Source organism: Sordaria macrospora, chromosome 6 (assembly GCF_033870435.1).
Source record: "Sordaria macrospora chromosome 6, complete sequence".
Taxonomy (NCBI): domain Eukaryota; kingdom Fungi; phylum Ascomycota; class Sordariomycetes; order Sordariales; family Sordariaceae; genus Sordaria; species Sordaria macrospora.
In genome coordinates this window covers 4,235,887-4,252,573 of record NC_089376.1, presented here as the reverse complement: position 1 = coordinate 4,252,573, position 16,687 = coordinate 4,235,887, and the positions used below count along the sequence as shown (strand labels likewise).

Sequence of the window (16,687 nt, the reverse complement as noted above, 5' to 3'; positions counted from 1 at the left end):
TGGAAATGTGAGTAAAAGAAGATCGTCTAACTGTCTCTAGGTACCCTTGATGTCATATACCTACCAATTATCTTAGCTAGGTAAGATCACCAAATCCTCCACATCACACCGTGTCAATGTAAACTGACGGTGGCCGGCTTTTGGTTGGGTACCTGGTATCTACCTAGGTACGTACCCTCGAGGATGGAAAAGCTCATCCTCGGTTTGCCTTTTATATTGCTTCACCCACGCACGACCAACAAGCCACATCAAGACTGTCTGTTATCGTGCTATTCGGCATCTCATTCTTTACGTCCACACCTCCTACTCCCAAAATCATTCTGTCTTGCATCGTCATCCACATAATCCTGGATGGTGCAAGACACTCTTTTTTCTAAGAGAACCTGCTACACGCACTTCTCTCGCCGTCCATCATGAAGACGCACCTCTACGCCCTCTTAGCCTCGGGGGCAGTGGGGGCAGCGAGAGCAGCCGGCGGCTTCGTGGCCACAGGTCAGTCCTCTGAGTCTGGTGTATCCTCGAGTTCTTTCGTCAACGGCATCACCGAAACAGACGACGATCTCGACAAATGGCTCTCCTCCGTCCAGGCCCAGCCTCTTGACGCCCTCAAGGCATGCCCCATTTTGTGCAGAGAAGCCGGGGACGACCCCTGGTTCCTGTTCCCGGACGCGGACCAGTTGGCCTCGTGCAAGGAGACCATGTTGCTCAATGTGGTTGTCCAGATGGCCGAGGTCAAGGACATGCCCACCATCATCAGGGCCTGCACAGCAGATTACGACACTTCCAGGTCCATGAGGGTGGCTTTCGTGCCCGATGAGACCAAGGCATCGCTCTGTACCACCGCCAACAAGGTGCTGGAGGATACCTTCATCTCCATTCACCGCCCCGCCAAAAACGGCGAGTTCTCGCCGGGCCATCTGCTGTCGGCTGGTCGTCAGGTCAAGAGCTATCTTGCCTCCCAGAAGCCGTCGTGCTCCAACAACGCCATGGCCTTTGGCTACTCACAGACGTCGGTCATCGGTATTTTTGCCGGCGCTGAAGTGCACCAGCACGGTGTGACAGCAGATGTCCTTCAGCAATTCCTCGACCATGTTGAGAGCGAGTCGGTCTCTGGAACCACCGTGGTGCAGTTGTGCGGTGCCAAAGATCGTGGTGCCGACTACAGCATTGGCATCGTCGCCAGCAGTGTCAAGAATCTCGATTTCGTCCAGGACGTGGTCAAGAAATGGGCTGATGGCAAATGTGTCTCCGAGTCCCAGGTGGGCGCCGGCGAGGACTGGATGCCCGTCACGCTGCGCGTTCCTGTTCCCTTGGAGGAGTTGTCCAATCATATGAACGGCACCATCTCCAACAGCACCACCAACTATCGTCGTTCTGCGCCTGGTGATATCTCGGCCAGGTTCGCCCGGCTCAGCCCCCGAGCTGATTGCACCGTCACTACCGTCCAGGCCGGCGAGGGTTGCGTGGCTGTGGCCCAGAGATGTGGCATCTCGCAGACTAAACTGCAGAACTACAACCGCGCCAACCTCTGCAACTCACTTGTTCTGAACGAGCGCGTCTGCTGCAGCACGGGCACTCTCCCCAGTACCCTTCCTGCCGGGAACTCTGATGGCACGTGTAAGACGCGCCAGGTTGTTTTGGGCGACGACTGTGCCTCATTGGCCAACAAATGCGTAAGTTCAAACATGGGTACCTCCCTAGGTCCGCACATCGTGCACAAAATTAAGACCAGACTGACAATATATCCATGCACAGGGAATTACCGGCGATGACTTCACCAAGGCGAATCCTCAGTCCGGGCTTTGCTCCAAACTGTCCGAAGGTCAGCATGTGTGCTGCAGTCAGGGTGACCTTCCCAACCTGAGGCCCAAGAAGGGTGCCGATGGCTATTGTGCCGTCTATCGAACCAAGAAGGATGACAACTGTGCCAAGATTGCTGCCAGCAACATGCTTAGCTTGACCCAAGTGGAGAACTTCAACAAGAACACATGGGGTTGGAATGGCTGCAAGTTGCTTTATCCCGATTTCAACATGTGCGTCAGCGACGGAGCTGCGCCGATGCCTGCTATTGTTCCTGTAAGTCAACCCCATGAAAATCAAAATTGCTTCTTCTATTTCCTGTACTGACCTACGGTACATGTAGAACGCGGTCTGTGGTCCAACCATGAACGGCACCGTCCAGCCCCCGCGGGGACCAACATCAGCATGTTGAACCCGTGCCCTCTCAACGTGTGCTGTAATATTTGGGGGCAATGCGGTATGACGGATGATTTCTGTGTCCCTTCCCAGTCCGAGACTGGTGCTCCCGGTACTGCAGCTCCCGGCAAGTACGGATGCATCAGCAACTGCGGCAGAGATATCATTAAGGGCTCCGCGCCGGCAGAGCATTTCAAACTTGGCTACTTTGAGGGCTGGAACTTTGGCCGCAAGTGCTTGCATATGGATGCTAGCCAAATCGACACAAGCGCCTATACCCACATTCACTTTGCTTTCCCCAACGTTACGGCAGGCGATTTCCGCATCGAGATTACCGACCCGTTAGTTAAGAAGCAGTTTGAACGTTTCAAGAAGCTTCAGGGTGTCAAGAAGGTTCTATCTCTAGGCGGCTGGGACTTCAGTGCGCTGCCCGGGACCTTTATGATCCTCCGAGAGGCTGCCCAGCCAGCCAACCGCGACCTATTCAAGCGCAACATCATCTCCTTCCTTAACGAGCACAACCTTGATGGCATCGATCTTGACTGGGAATACCCAGGTGCCCCTGACATCCCGGACATTCCCGCTGACGATCCGGTAAGCGGTCTCAACTACTATAGACTCTTGGCCAGCATTAAGGCCGAGCTCGGCAGTTCCAAGACAGTTTCGTTCGCCGCGCCGGCGTCGTTCTGGTACCTCCGCGCCTTTCCAATCAAGCAAATGGCCCAGGCTCTCGACTATATCGTCTACATGAGTTACGATCTCCACGGTCAATGGGACGCCGGCAACAAGTGGACTTCCCCTGGCTGCCCGACGGGCAATTGCTTGCGGTCCCATGTTAATGAGACTGAGACTAGGGACGCGCTCTCCATGATTACCAAGGCGGGTGCCCCTTCCAACAAGGTGCTCGTCGGTGTCTCTAGTTACGGACGGTCCTTCAAGATGGCCCAGGCTGGGTGTGATGGCGAGGACTGCTTCTTCACGGGTGATAACGGCAACTCCAATGCTGCCAAAGGTCGGTGTACGGACACCTCTGGATACATTTCAAACGCCGAGATCAACCAGATCATCGCTCAAGGCAGGGTCAACAAGCGCTACACCAAAGAAGGTTCCAACATCATGGTGTATGATAACACAGAGTGGGTGGCCTGGATGGACGACGCGATGAAGGCCACGAGAACCGAGTTTTACCACTCGTACAATTTCCTGGGCACCACTGATTGGGCAATCGATCTGCAAGATTGGTATGGCGACGCCAGTCTAGACGAGGACGATGTCGAAGTCGTTTATCTGGGGACCGAGGTGTACAGCGAAAGGACCGCCACCTGTACGCCGCCTTGCCGTTTTGTCCTGCCACCCAGCTCACTCCCGGCACCAACGGTAATCTCGATTCCACCCTTCACAACATCCCTTGAGGTGGGCCGCAGCCAGGATGCATCATTTGTTATCGAAACGACGACCATCACCGTCTATGCGCCCAACATTACGACAGATCACATGCCCATGTCCAATGTCAATATCTCGGTCGCCAATCCAACAGATGGCGGCGGCAGTACCGGTGGCATTCCCCCTTTCTACGCCATCCCAAGCATTGACATTCCCCCTATTCCCGTCGTCGTCACGCCTCCAGGTGGTGCACCGCCAACTTCGCGATGGATTACTCTTCCGCCCTGGCCGGCAGTGACAGATGGCCCGGCGCTGCCTGACGACGACGACCCATCTGGAGTCGACATTCCAGACGACAGCGACCTACCATCTGATGAACAAAACCCAATTATTGATCGACCTCCTCCTGGAACTGGACCTGCAATGGTTTGGGACTGTCCACCGGGTGGCGTGTTGGAGATTGATGAGTTCCACGCCATCTTGACGCTTGACAATTGCCAGGGTCAAGTAACTTTGGGCGGTTGCGCACCTACGAGAACAACGGCAATGGATGCACCTCCTGAGAGCACACTTCTCATTGGCTGCACCTTGTTCACGGGAACCCAGGCTCCTGATATCAAGCCATTTCCTACAGGCTCAGATAATATCATTCAGCCCATCTCCACGCCAGTACCAGATCCCCCAAGAGAAGACGATCCCGAAGATTCCGACTCCGAGGACGATGACGAGCCCGCGGGTGTCTATCTGTCATGCAAGGCTTGGTTCTTCTCCATTTGCATCGACTGGCCAGAACTCAAGGTCTTCGGTTGGGTTTTCCCTCCTCTGCCCCCGGGGCCCTATAGGAGTGGCCCCCCAAATATCGACTGGCCAAAGCTTCCCGGCATCACGGTCAAGGGAACTCTACCAAAATGGCCGGCCATCACGATACCGGCCAAAGGCCCGATTCCCACACCCGACAAGCCGAGCAACTGCAAGACCCAGACCGCCGAGCTTTGCAAGATGACAACTTCGTACGCCGGCGTTGTGGAAGGTGGCACAACCAGAACCACCTCGTCTACAATCAAGGAGACATGTGCTACCGTCTACGGATGCGAGGTGGAGGATGATACTTCGTCGACCGAGACCTTTGAAGGTTGCACTGCCACCCCGATTGAAAAGCGCGAGGAGGTTGTCGCAACGCCAACTCCACAAGTTCAGGGAGAAGCTGTTGGTACCTCTACCCTCGAGGAGAGATCTCGACCGTTCCTGCAAGCCAGAGCCAAGAAGAAGAGCCCGTGCCAAATCGGAGATGTCGTGATCATACCTGACGACCCTGAAAATGTCCAGGCCATCCGCACCTGGCTTGGAGACGTTAACAATAACCCAAACAAGCAGCCATGGTCATACACAGAGACCAAGTCCGATAGGGCAACGTTTACTGCCTTTTTCTACGTCGTCCAGCTTGACCGCGCAAGCTTGGACACACTCAGTGCCGCCAAAGGGACCTACGGTGTAAGTCAGGCGAAACTCGAGCGCAAGAACGGGAGCTAACAAGTTTGTGATTACAGATTGACGACGTATACTATCTCTCCGAGATGAATGCAGATGCCAAGGCCAAGACGGCATTGGCAGACGCTCAAAAGCCAAGGCCTCTTACCGATATCTGGCAGGGAAAGTTCCCTGCTGCTCGACACATCTCCAGAGATCAGTCACCCAGGAGGAGCCTTGGTAACTCTTCAACTGAGACGCCAGATGTTGTTCATCGCGATCTCAATGAGACCATGTCTGGAGAAGTCCTTCGTAAGAGAAACGACTATGAGGAACACGTATCGGACTATTGGGAGCTTTCTCAGCTTTCGGCGCCTCCCGCTTACGCAAAATTTCAGTCATGGAAGAAGTCTGGTACCCCAGCCAGAGAGCAGGACCCCAAAAAACCCGACAGATATTTCAACACGTATTGGTATCCAAAGGGCACTGGTCCAACTCAGTACGTATACAATATTGAGTCGGACCTAGACCTTGGCCATTCAGTAAGTCTACCCCATTGTTCAGTGCACCTTGCTCGGTGTTATTGAACAGCACAGATCTAACTTTTTGTGCAGGAGTTCCAAGGGTTAGGCGGACGTTTGATCAGGCTGGATTACACGTCACCGTACGGTGGCGACATGAAAACACCCAAGCCTGTCTCAGAGTCCGATTTGAAGCACGGAACCGCTGTCTCATCCAAGATTCTCGGAAGCCTCCTCGGATCTGGCAGAGAGGTCACCATGGTCTTGCCAGTCAACCCGGGAAATGGATTTGCCTACACAAGCAGCTCAGGCAAAGCAAGAAGCATCTATTCCCCCGAAGCAGCCGTGCTTGAGACATTTATACGAGTCATGGATGACATTCTTGATTCCGGGAACAACAAGCAAGGCCGAGCCATCATCAACTATTCTGGCGGCTTGTTAACGGATGGTGCTAGCGAGGCCAGGGTCAGGATGCTATGTGAGTCACAACTCGAGTTTGCCAGGGGATGCGGCAGAATAGCGACCATACCTAGGTATGCTGACAGTGTGCATCGCAACCACAGGGAAAATTATCAAGAAGCTCAGCCAGTATAACGTGCTTGTTGTCGCCGCCGTCCACAATTCCTACAAGGAGAGAGGTGATAACATTGATGCTTACCCAGCCGGTTGGGGTGATGTCTCTCGCGCCGACTACCTCAGCAACGTCCTTTCGGTGGGTGCAGTGCAGCAAAGTCAGCGCGTAGCAACCTTTACCCCTTACCAACAGTAAGCTTTTTACATAGGATCTTCCTTTTCAACATATTGCAGGCCATGATTGCTGACACAAAGTCTGCCGGTAGATGGGTTACTTATGCTCCAGGTCAAAAGACTTATATCGCTGTTCCCGGAGAGGGTATCGTGGTGGACGACGGAAGCTCAATGTGTAAGTTTCTATCCTACGACAATTTTTTTCAGTCTGCCCTGTGGACGATAGCTAATTTGTTTTGGACCCTCCAACCAACAGCGGCGCCCCTGGTTGCAGGCATGGCTGCCAGTCTCCGCTCTTTGCCGTCAAAGTGGCAGGAGGACCTCAAGGATCCAAAGCGCCTCAAAGCCCTCGTCAAGATACTTTCCCGGCCTCTCCCCATGGGCAAACTCGACAAGAACCCTGCAAAGCCAAAGATCCCGGCGGGAAAGATTGATACCTTGGTCAGCACAGCCTGGAACGGTCAAGTGTTTAGCCTTGGCCACTGCCTCCTTGACACCACCGAGGCCAAGGGTCAAGGTCAAGGCAATGCGCAGCTGGACAAGATTTGCCCTACGATCGAGGATATCAAGAAAGCAGACGCAGATAAGCTGTTTAGCCCCATCGGCGGTGGCACCAGTGGTGAGGGTGGCAGTGGCGGTGGTGGTAGTGGTGGTGGTGGGTCAAGCGGTGTTCCTATCGAACACAAGCCCGGACCTGCCGGGCCCCTATGCAACAGGCCCCAGGGACTTGGGAAACGAGGCGGGCAGTGCGGGACGGTATGCACCGGTTACTACTGCTCGCCGACGCCGGTCGGCCCACCCCCCGACTATTACGACCCAGAGGACCCAGCGCACAAGGTCACTGCCGGGCCTTCACTGCCGTCGTTGACACCAGAGCCAGACCTCGGTGACTGCCCCAAGACGACGACACAGTCCTGCAATGCAGGCGTGGGTGGTGGTCATGCACCAGTTTGCGTGGACGTGACCATCTGTGCCACGCCGACACCGACGCCAGACCCTATTCCCACGCCAGAGCCTTTTGAGCCACCAGTAGTAGTAGAGCCGCCGAAGCCAGCTACATGTCGCCTCCACGTCGCGCAGTTCCACTGGTTTGCGACCACCTCTGCCGCCAAAAACCCAATGTTTATGGAAGTCACTTCTTATATCAACGACGTAAAACAGAGTTACGATTCGGCAAACACGGACTTTGGCTACGTCATGACATGGTACAGGGGAAGCTCCAAGTTCCCGACCGATGTCAGCATTGATATTCGCAGAGCAAAGGGACCTGTGGACCTGAAGAAGAGGGGAGACATACCGCCACCGGGCGAGACAATCGCAAAAAAGAAGCTGCTCATGTCGTATGATCTTTACTTTACGGCCGGCGACCAGCACTGGTCGAGCGGGAACAAGGACGAAAGCAGAAAGCCGTTTTGTCGGGTGGGAGCGTGGGATGCGGATTCGTGGAATGGTATTAATCAGCTTCAACCGGTAGGTTTTCATTTGATGAATCCATAATCCCCCAGCCCTTTGAAGATTGACTAACAAGATTCTTTCACAAACCAACAGAGCCGACAGATGGACTGCTACTGGACGTGTTAGTAGGAGGTTCTACTGAAAATATCTAGTCTGCGTGCAATCAAGGATGGCTCCGGATGGAGATGTACAAAGTAGATAGATTCCTGTAGATATTCCAATCTCATTACTCATACCCTCAGTCCGTTACCAATCGCCATAGTAATCATCCCACTCCTCCTGTCCCTCAAACCACCTACCCAGGTGGAAGCCACGGTATGTACGAAAGGCACATACATGAGTGTTAGGGTTGATGTGTGCTCCCTCCTTCATTTCTATCGTTCATTGACAGCCCCCGTATCTCGTGCGGCCCACCTAGCCTCCCACTCCAGTGCTGTCTCCCTCTTGCCCGTCTCCGCATCGATCAACCAGACATTCTCCAAGCTACAGCTGGGAGGGAATCCCCACTCCCACCCTCCTTCCCAGGAGTCTATACCACCGTCTCCCAAACAGACTATGTGAATTTCTCGGAGGTTGAGAAAGTTTTGCAAATTCCTGTATTCGCAATAGTCAAAAGACCTTTCATCGTCCCGGCGGCGCGTAAATTTGAGTCGTTTGATGGCCTGATAGTAGGGTGCAAAGTGCGAAAATAGACTCTTGCCGATGGAGATTGTGTCTATTTCGAAGTTTATCCAGATACCATATTTGGAGTGGGGGGGTTCGAGGTTGGATGTTACGATCCAATAAGGAATCACTTATGTAATTAGCTACATAGACCAATAAGGAGGGCGCCGCCGGAGCGGCGCAGCGGCGCACCATAGAGGACCCTTATATAAAGAAGTCTCCCAGACCTCTTATATAGGGCTCCTCAGCAAGCAATAGCTATCACAATCTACCAGTATTTTTCGGCTACTACTCCGTTACTCTATTGTTCTATCCCAGCGATAATACTCCTGTGCTTGTAACGGTTCGTCACATCATGCCAATATTTTTGAGTTGAGCGGAAGCCTTCCACCAACTCGAGAGCAGTCCACTAAGACTGTGCAATAAAGGCTTCCCTGCCCGCTTATTGCATGCTTGACAAACTCAGGCCAACCATTCCATCAACAAGACCATGATTCTCGTTCCACGGAAGCTCCGATGCCCTCTGTAGTCCCACAAAGGGAGGCCTGTACCCAACACAGGACTCGATGGTCCGGATACTTCCTGCGGCAAGTCAGCTACCCTTTCCCAGAAAATATGCGAGTCCAACACGGGCAAGAATTGCAAAACCCAGTCAGAGTGGCACACTTACATGTTGTTTGCACAACGGTGAGCAGCATCTGTCGAAGGCCTCAAAACTATTGGCTTCCGGGTTCTCAAAAGGTTATCGAGTGGATACCCTCGGCCAAATAGCATGGACTCCAGTGGAATGCCATTTTTGTCCTGTGCCCGGCCTCTCAGGATACAAAGTGGACAATGTTCCAGCTTCCGTCTTCCATAAGTCGGAGTTTTTGACTGTGTGACTTTTCACAATCTCTGAACCGTTTCAACGCGTTTGCAGGGCGTCGCGGCACTCCCGTTTTGCTGACCGAGTGGCACCATGTGATAGCCAGCTCCTTGCCAACCTCCCAACTTTCCGATGATGATGGACAACTTTACGAAGCCGGAGAATAGACATGGGGAGAGCGTAGACAGATCTCATGCTTGCGAGCATGGCTGTGAAAGACATAACAATAAAAGACTCCGAGGATACGAAGACAAAAAATGGTGCGTTGCTAGTGCAGCCAACTGCCCATGTCGGAACCGTTGTCAGAATTGGCTTTCAGGGGATGTTGCGGAACACTTTCCCAGTGTGCTGTAAAGCCCCGAGCGGGGTTAACCGCATTGCAGGGGTAGTCGGCGTTCTTCCATGCAGTATGCACCGCGGCCCCGTGCTGGGTTCCGGCTACCGCAACCAATCTGGTCACTGTCAGCAAGCGATGAACAACTGGCCATCAAAAGCATGCATTTCGCGAAGTTCATGATGGGCAGACAATTGGGTTCAAACGGTTTTGCTTCTCACTGGTCAGATGGCGCCGGGTCTCAGCATAGTGCTGCGACCCTGCTGGCATCTTATGCACGCTGAGTGGATTTTGGCGTAGGTGGCCGCCCTTTAGTGAGTCGAGATAACTCCAAAAGGGCACAGAACCCTTGCACATAGCGAGAAGAATAATAACAAATGGCTCAGGGATAAATGGACTGTCCCTAAGGCAAGAAGGGGGATGGTACAGTCGCTCTTCTGTCAACTATAGGGGGGACAAAGTTGGCATCTGTTCTGTCACCTTGATGGAGCTTCAATGTTTGGGCGTTTGGCGGCTTGGCTCAGTGGTCAGTATGTATGACAACTCCCTTACACTGTGCGGCTCTCGCACCTGATGTGCCACTCAGTTGCATTGCTTCATCTTCTTACTCAGACACTTTCCGAAGAGGACACCGCATATCCGACCATGAGTTCTCCAACGGGGGAAGGAAACTCATCTACTCCTGGCCCTGCGTCCTCGACCCCTCAAACGGAGGGTCTTCTGCCTGGAGCTCACTGGGGTCATTAAGTTCGTTCTGCTTCATAACTTATCTTGTGACTTTCGGTCAATTTAATGAGCTGGTTGCTAACCCACGTACTCTCCCTGTGGTAGCAACTTCCCGATAACGACACAGATTCAACCCTAGGAAGCGATGTCGAAAGCTCGACTGCCTCGATTAGTTCGAGTATTCTCAAATACCGCACCACTGAGGGTCAGACCTACCACAGCGATAGCGTGACAGATGGAGAATAATGGGCATCTAACGATGACAAGGCTAATGAAATGTTGGACATCTTGTAAGTTGACTATATATTCTTCTATCTGTATAAAATGTCCGCTTACTCCTCCTCTCAACAGTCACCGTTTGGCGACCCTTCTCTTCGATGGCGAGCAATTTATGCCCTGTTGGTGGCCAGTGTTTGGTTTAAGCGGCGTTTCTAGCCCAGACGAGTACCTCAAGAAGCGCTTCTTCACTGAGCCAGGGCACTTGGCTGTTTTTCGAGAGTCTGGAGGGAGTGGAGTGGCTGGTTCTTTCTGTGGACAAAAAGGGAAGTGCGATGTCTAGGAAAGGAAGGAAGGCAGGTAGAGGAGGGTAGGGCTTTCCACTTGAGACTCGGGTTGAGAAGTTTCAAATTTCGGAGCCAACCCAGCTGCAAGACCCAGGCCAGTACCTAGGCAAGATATTTGATCCTGGTCTGGCCCGCCGTTCTTCCTTGTCAACCAAGCCGCCAATCAACCGTTTCTCAATCATCGCTCCTGTGGTTTTTGGGAGCTTGTGAAGTGGAAAGAGCGCCCCGAGTCCAACTTGAATCTCCATGTCTAGTGGACCTGGATTGGCAACATGTGCCTTTGTTTTCTTCCAGCCACCAATCATGCATTTTCCCCATCATTGCTTCCTATCGTCTCATATGAACGGATTGGCAGTACCAACGTCCGCCCTAGAGACTATCGAAGCGGTTGACTGCTCCATGAGGGGTAGCATGCACCCGCTGTCACATTGACATGGCAGCATTCCGTGCAGAAGTTCTGGTTTTTTTTGTGGAATACGAGCAATGGTCTGAGCCGGGTATTGTTCGTCACCCTGGTGGTTTCTGGTGGTTTGGGCCAGTGAGAGTTCCGGAATCCTGTGTTTCTCCGCTGTCAAAGGAGGTCGTAGTGTAGGATCCACGCTAACAAACAAACCAGGGTTGAACTGCCAGGAGGCGAGTGATCTGGCACTGGTAGAGGTAGCCTTCCATAAAAGCGAATGGCTCTGGCATCCGAGTTGCATATTGACCGTTCCATCTTCTTCACCCATTCTCAATTTCCAGATTGAAGACATCGCGAATTCGATCATGAGTTCCCCGGCGCAAAAGGCTCAGTCGCCGACACCTGATCCTGCATCTCCGGTCACGGCAAAATCTCCTACACCTGGTCCCGCGTCTCCAGGTACTGCAGTGCCTGGCCTTCTGTCTGGAGCCCATTGGGCTGATATGGTACGTATCTTGACCGGTCCAGGGGTCGATAGTCAAAGTTTTTTCAACGTTTTCCTAACGCAATTGTCCTACGTCTTACAGGGACTCCCGGAGGAGGATCCAGAGAATGACTGGGACTCAACTTTGGGGAGCAATGTCGAGAGCTCTACTGCATCGATCAGTTCAAGCATCCTGAAGTATCGGATGATTAATGGCCGTACCTATCACAGTGACAGTGTGACAGACGGAGAGTATTGGTGAGTCTTGCTGAGAACATGTTGATGAAAACCAAGCTCCCGCCACATTGAAATTTCATGGAGTTAATGCGCCTCTTGTCATGCAGGGCTCCAAACGATGAGAAGGCAAATGAGACATTGGATATTTTGTGAGTTCACCATAATTCCTGCCATTATTAAACACCGCACATTGTATAGATGTACTCATGTTTCTGCTTCATCATTAGCCATCACACGATCACTCTTCTCTTGGACGGCGAGCTTTACTCGGCTCCTATTACAGAAGATCCAAAGAACATCCTTGATATTGGCACAGGCACCGGTAAGTTCCTTTGATATAGGCCGTGTTCGTTCCGGCAGTAATGCAGAGCGAAGCTCCCCCATCCCCGACCTAAAGCTTTCATTTTCTGCCACCCCAAAAAGGCTTCTGTTACTGCACAGGCACCAATGCCAGAACAGATGCGCTCACAGTTGATATGATCTTCCAGCAATATTTTCTAGTGAGTGTATGATGCTAATTCGAGTATAGGATTGTGGGCCATTGATATGGCCGACAAGTTTCCCAACTGCAGTGTAACTGGTACAGACATTTCGCCTATTCAACCCAGCTGGGTGCCCCCTAACCTCCGCTTCGAAATCGATGACGCTTCCAAGGAATGGACCTATACGGACAACTATTTCGATTTCGTCCATATTCGCTGGCTTTCTGGTTCTGTTAAAGACTGGACTGCGGTGTATAAGGAGGCTTATCGGTGCCTGAAACCAGGTGGCTGGATTGAACACGTTGATTCTTCTGGCGACATCTTTTCCGAAGACAATTCCGTTACTGAGGACAGTGCCATGAACCAGTGGAGTAAAATTTGGCAAGAAGCTGGAAGGCGTAGTGGAAACCCATTCAACCTTATTCCAGCTAATTTGCAGGAAAACGGGATGAAGGAGGCTGGTTTCGTAAATATTACGAAGAAGGAGTTGCCCGTAAGCTATGCCAATCCCTATTACGAGACTCTTCCAACCTGGGTCCGGAAACATGAAAGCTGACCAGTTATTCTTCCAGATCCCGGTCTCATCTTGGTCCAGTGACAAGAAGATGAAGGAAGTTGGTCTTTACTTCCACGCAACCTGGACGACAGACCTTGAGGGCTTGAGCCAGTTCATGTTCAGTAATGTAATGGGCTGGGCGAAGGAGGAGATTTCCACCTACATTGCTCATTTGAAGTCCGAACTGAAGGATCCGAGCAATCACGGGTATATGGCCTTCCGCTCAGTGTACTCGCAGAAGCCGTTGGATAGTTAAGATTGAGGGGCGGTTGGATTCATGTCGGAGCAAGCTTCATCCCTTTTCCCTGTCATAGGCTAATATATGTGGTCTTGTTGAAACCCTTTTTTTTTTTTTTTCATCACTTAGACCCTCCTCCCCTCCTAACTCACAACGAAACTCGGGATGTTGATGTTACACCAACTGGATCCCCAGGTGCCGCACATGTGATGGAAGCGACTCCAATCGTGTACTACGTAGCTAAAGCCCCCTTACCTGGATGGAAATGAACGCTGACGAACCAGTAGTAACGTCTCCGGGAGCAGTTGACATAAATTGGACGACTCTGCCGCCCGAATCATATATTGGACTTTCCATCCTTTTTGCCTAGACTTGGCTCCCGTATGAGAAAAGCCTTCGCAAACGGTATTCAACCATGAGTTCTCCGACGGACAGTGTTAGGTCGCCGCCGGAATCCGAGCCAGCTTCTTCGCCAACGAGAGCAGCGACATCACCCACGCCTGGTTCTGCTTCCCCTGCTACTGTGAGAAGGTCATCGGTGGCACCCAAATCACCCACTCCTGGCCCTGGTCCTTCTTCCTCAACCGCTGCTGTGAGGCAATCATTGGCTGCACCAAGATCACCCACACCTGCGCCCCTGGGCCAGAATGCGCCTGACGCGACTGGCCTCCTCCCTGGCACCCACTGAGCTGGTCAGGTAAGTCTTTCCTTCATAGCATCTGTTTGAGATTGGATCCCTTTGGGTAGGCAGGCATGCGGGGTGCCAAAAAGCATGTCATGTATCTATTTAGGTAGGCAGGCATGACGCAGATGTGTCAAAAGCATGTATCTGCCAGATGGTGGACATTTGTTTGGCACAGCAAATGACCAACACCTTGAGCCCTTTCGTGTGTCGTGCCTGCCTTGGTATCTGAATCGTCGGTTAACTTGATGTTCCATGAGACTTTGCTGCACCTCTCAGTCAAGTGTCGCGCCAGAGTTGCTAATGCACAAGATTTTATCTGCTCTTACAGAATCTACCAGAAGAGGATGACGCGGACAACAACTGGGATTCAACATTGGGAAACGATGCCGCGAGCTCGGCTGCTTCGATTAGCTCGAGTATCCTCGAGTATCGCACCATCAACGGCCGAACTTACCACAGTGATTCCGTGACCGATACATCGTACTGGTGAGTGATACCTTGGAAATTTGAAGAAGACATTGAAAACTAACGACCGATGTGATCCAGGGGCCCCAATTATCAGAAGCAGAACAAGTTGCTGGATATCTTATGAGTGAGACAAGGCTTGACAAGTGCTAGTGATCGACCATTGGCTTACTTTTTCTCTTTTCTAGTCATCATACGATGACCATTGCCTTGGATGGCGATCTCTTCAAGGCGCCCATTACGGAGGATCCCAAGAATGCTCTTGACCTTGGCACAGACACAGGTAAGCCAGCTTGCTCCATTACCTTGGAGGAAATCAATTCAAAAAGTGGGAAACGTCGGAACTGATGCGGCGTGAAGGGTTGTGGGCAATCGATTTTGCCGATAAATATTTGGATTGCAGCGTGATTGGCACCGACATATCCCTGATTCAACCCACCCGAGTGCCTCCCAACTTACGGTTCGAAGTCGACGATTATAACAAGGAATGGACATGCAATGCTAATTTCTTCGACTTTGTTCATATTCACTGGCTCACCGGTACGGTCAAGGACTGGCATACCCTGTACAAGGAGGCCTACCGCTGTTGCAAACCGGGCGGTGGGATTGAGCATATAGATGCATCTGGTACTGTTTTATCAGACGACGGTACAGTAGAGAAGGATATGGCTATGGGCCAATGGGGTAAGATCTGGTAGGAAGCTGGAAGACGACTGGGGACTCCGCTCGATGTTTTCGACCAGAATATTCAGGAAGAGGGTTTGAAGGAGGCCGGCTTCGTGAATATTTTGAAAAAGACCTACCCGGTGAGTGTTGCGTCCATCACAGATTCAGCAAAACAGGCACCTATGGTCACCCGCCCGAACATGCATTTAAAGATGTGGCATGAGACTGATCAAACAAAACAAAATACTCAGGTTCCTCTGTCGCCATGGCCTAAAGACAAGAAGTTGAGAGATGTCGGTCTCTACTTTTACGCTGTCTTGAATCAAGATCTTGAGGGCGCCAACCAGTTCATCTTCAGCAATGTTCTGGGTTGGACTAAGGAGGAGATTTCCTCCTACTGTTCTCACCTCAAGGCCGAGATCAAGAACCTGAAGATACATGGGTACTTCCCGTACCGCATGGTGTACGCGCAGAAGCCGTACGATGCTTGAGCTTTGAGCTCCGGCTGAGCAAGATGACCAACCGGAGCTGGTTGTTCTTCAAAAATGGGCTGTTGGAATGGAACATGATTCATGTTGGAGGTGTCCCGTGTCACGTGCGGCCAGCCATGGCTCCCTCTGGCCATGGCCCCACCGCACAGGGACCTCCCTTGCCCTAGTTTTAGACCTCCAGACTTTTACACAGTCTGAACTCTACACAATACATCATCATTGATTCGTTCGTGGTTGTTCACCCTGTTCACAGGTTATGAGCCCTCTTGACGCAATCTTCGTCAATCCTTAATCGCATCAGCGATACCTTCACCTTCTCGACGTCGCTAGCGACCGACAGAAACCCAGCATTGCCCTCGACGTTGCATCGCGACCGACAAGGCAACCCCCCAGATAATCAACCTCGACGTTGCATCGCGACCGACAGGCTACCCCTCGAGTGACGTCGTAAGCGACCGACCTCATTCAAGCAATCTCAGCAATCGCTACACGACTGCGATCGAACTCCCCCCCACGTCTCGTCATCGTCGTCGAGTCAACCAAGACGACCGACTTCCTGAGAACCATTCACGGCCCGTCAAGTACACCGGCCAACACCCCTCTACCTTTCCTTCCGTCAATGACTAACAACGACTACACGATGGGCGAGATATCTTCCCTCATCCCCCTCAAGGGCGAATCCAACGTTGCCAACTGGAACCGCGCCTTGCGTTGTGAGCTTGCATGCGCCGACCTTCTTGAGTATGTCACCAAAGACGTCGCTGAGCCAGACAAGGTCAAGAAACCCGATGAGCACAAGATCTGGCGTACCGACAGAGCCAAGGCTATGAAGATCATTCAAGCCACCCTCAAGGATGACAAGGTTACGACTACCCTCAGTATCAATGGCTGGGACCAAGACAGCACTGACCCCAAGTATCTCTACGATCTTATTCGCAAGACCGTTGGCAAGGTTACCAACGAGGCTCGCGCGGATATCCTCGAGGAGTACACCTCCCTTCGTCGTGCCAACTTCGATTCCATGGCCTCTTTCCTTGTTCGCTATGATCTTCTGCGCAAGCGC

At 52.2% G+C, this 16,687-nt stretch overlaps 3 protein-coding genes across 3 annotated transcripts; all 3 read left to right on the top strand.

The window, feature by feature from the left end:
- Positions 1–413: 413 nt before the first annotated feature.
- Positions 414–8,150, top strand: SMAC4_09600 (uncharacterized protein). The gene is made up of 9 exons (XM_066090984.1): positions 414–1,673; positions 1,756–2,076; positions 2,144–5,070; positions 5,127–5,588; positions 5,661–6,045; positions 6,131–6,332; positions 6,407–6,489; positions 6,571–7,784; positions 7,863–8,150. Exons 3-9 carry the CDS (start codon positions 2,206–2,208, stop codon positions 7,893–7,895), a joined length of 5,244 nt encoding a protein of 1,747 aa, XP_065947626.1. The 5' UTR covers positions 414–1,673; positions 1,756–2,076; positions 2,144–2,205; the 3' UTR covers positions 7,896–8,150.
- A 3,489-nt stretch (positions 8,151–11,639) lies between these two features.
- SMAC4_14036 (uncharacterized protein) lies at positions 11,640–13,392 on the top strand. The gene is made up of 6 exons (XM_066091745.1): positions 11,640–11,826; positions 11,908–12,062; positions 12,149–12,190; positions 12,269–12,363; positions 12,571–13,016; positions 13,096–13,392. The coding sequence occupies exons 1-6, from the start codon at positions 11,686–11,688 to the stop codon at positions 13,333–13,335; spliced, it is 1,119 nt and encodes a 372-aa protein (XP_065947625.1). The 5' UTR covers positions 11,640–11,685; the 3' UTR covers positions 13,336–13,392.
- An 855-nt stretch (positions 13,393–14,247) lies between these two features.
- On the top strand, positions 14,248–15,713 carry SMAC4_10069 (uncharacterized protein; the record flags this gene model as incomplete). Its single annotated transcript, XM_066091035.1, has 6 exons — positions 14,248–14,277; positions 14,331–14,488; positions 14,549–14,575; positions 14,656–14,750; positions 14,828–15,273; positions 15,385–15,713. The coding sequence occupies 5 exons, from the start codon at positions 14,248–14,250 to the stop codon at positions 15,163–15,165; spliced, it is 648 nt and encodes a 215-aa protein (XP_065947624.1). The 3' UTR covers positions 15,166–15,273; positions 15,385–15,713.
- Positions 15,714–16,687: the final 974 nt, after the last annotated feature.

Coding starts and splice junctions, on each gene's coding strand:
- SMAC4_09600 (XM_066090984.1), top strand. CDS start 2,206: ATGTTGAACCCGTGCCCTCTCAACGTGTGCTGTAATATTTGGGGGCAA. Junction 5,071..5,126: donor CCGCCAAAGGGACCTACGGT/GTAAGTCAGGCG, acceptor TTGTGATTACAG/ATTGACGACGTATACTATCT. Junction 6,490..6,570: donor GGACGACGGAAGCTCAATGT/GTAAGTTTCTAT, acceptor TCCAACCAACAG/CGGCGCCCCTGGTTGCAGGC.
- SMAC4_14036 (XM_066091745.1), top strand. CDS start 11,686: ATGAGTTCCCCGGCGCAAAAGGCTCAGTCGCCGACACCTGATCCTGCA. Junction 11,827..11,907: donor GAGCCCATTGGGCTGATATG/GTACGTATCTTG, acceptor TACGTCTTACAG/GGACTCCCGGAGGAGGATCC. Junction 12,063..12,148: donor GTGACAGACGGAGAGTATTG/GTGAGTCTTGCT, acceptor CTTGTCATGCAG/GGCTCCAAACGATGAGAAGG.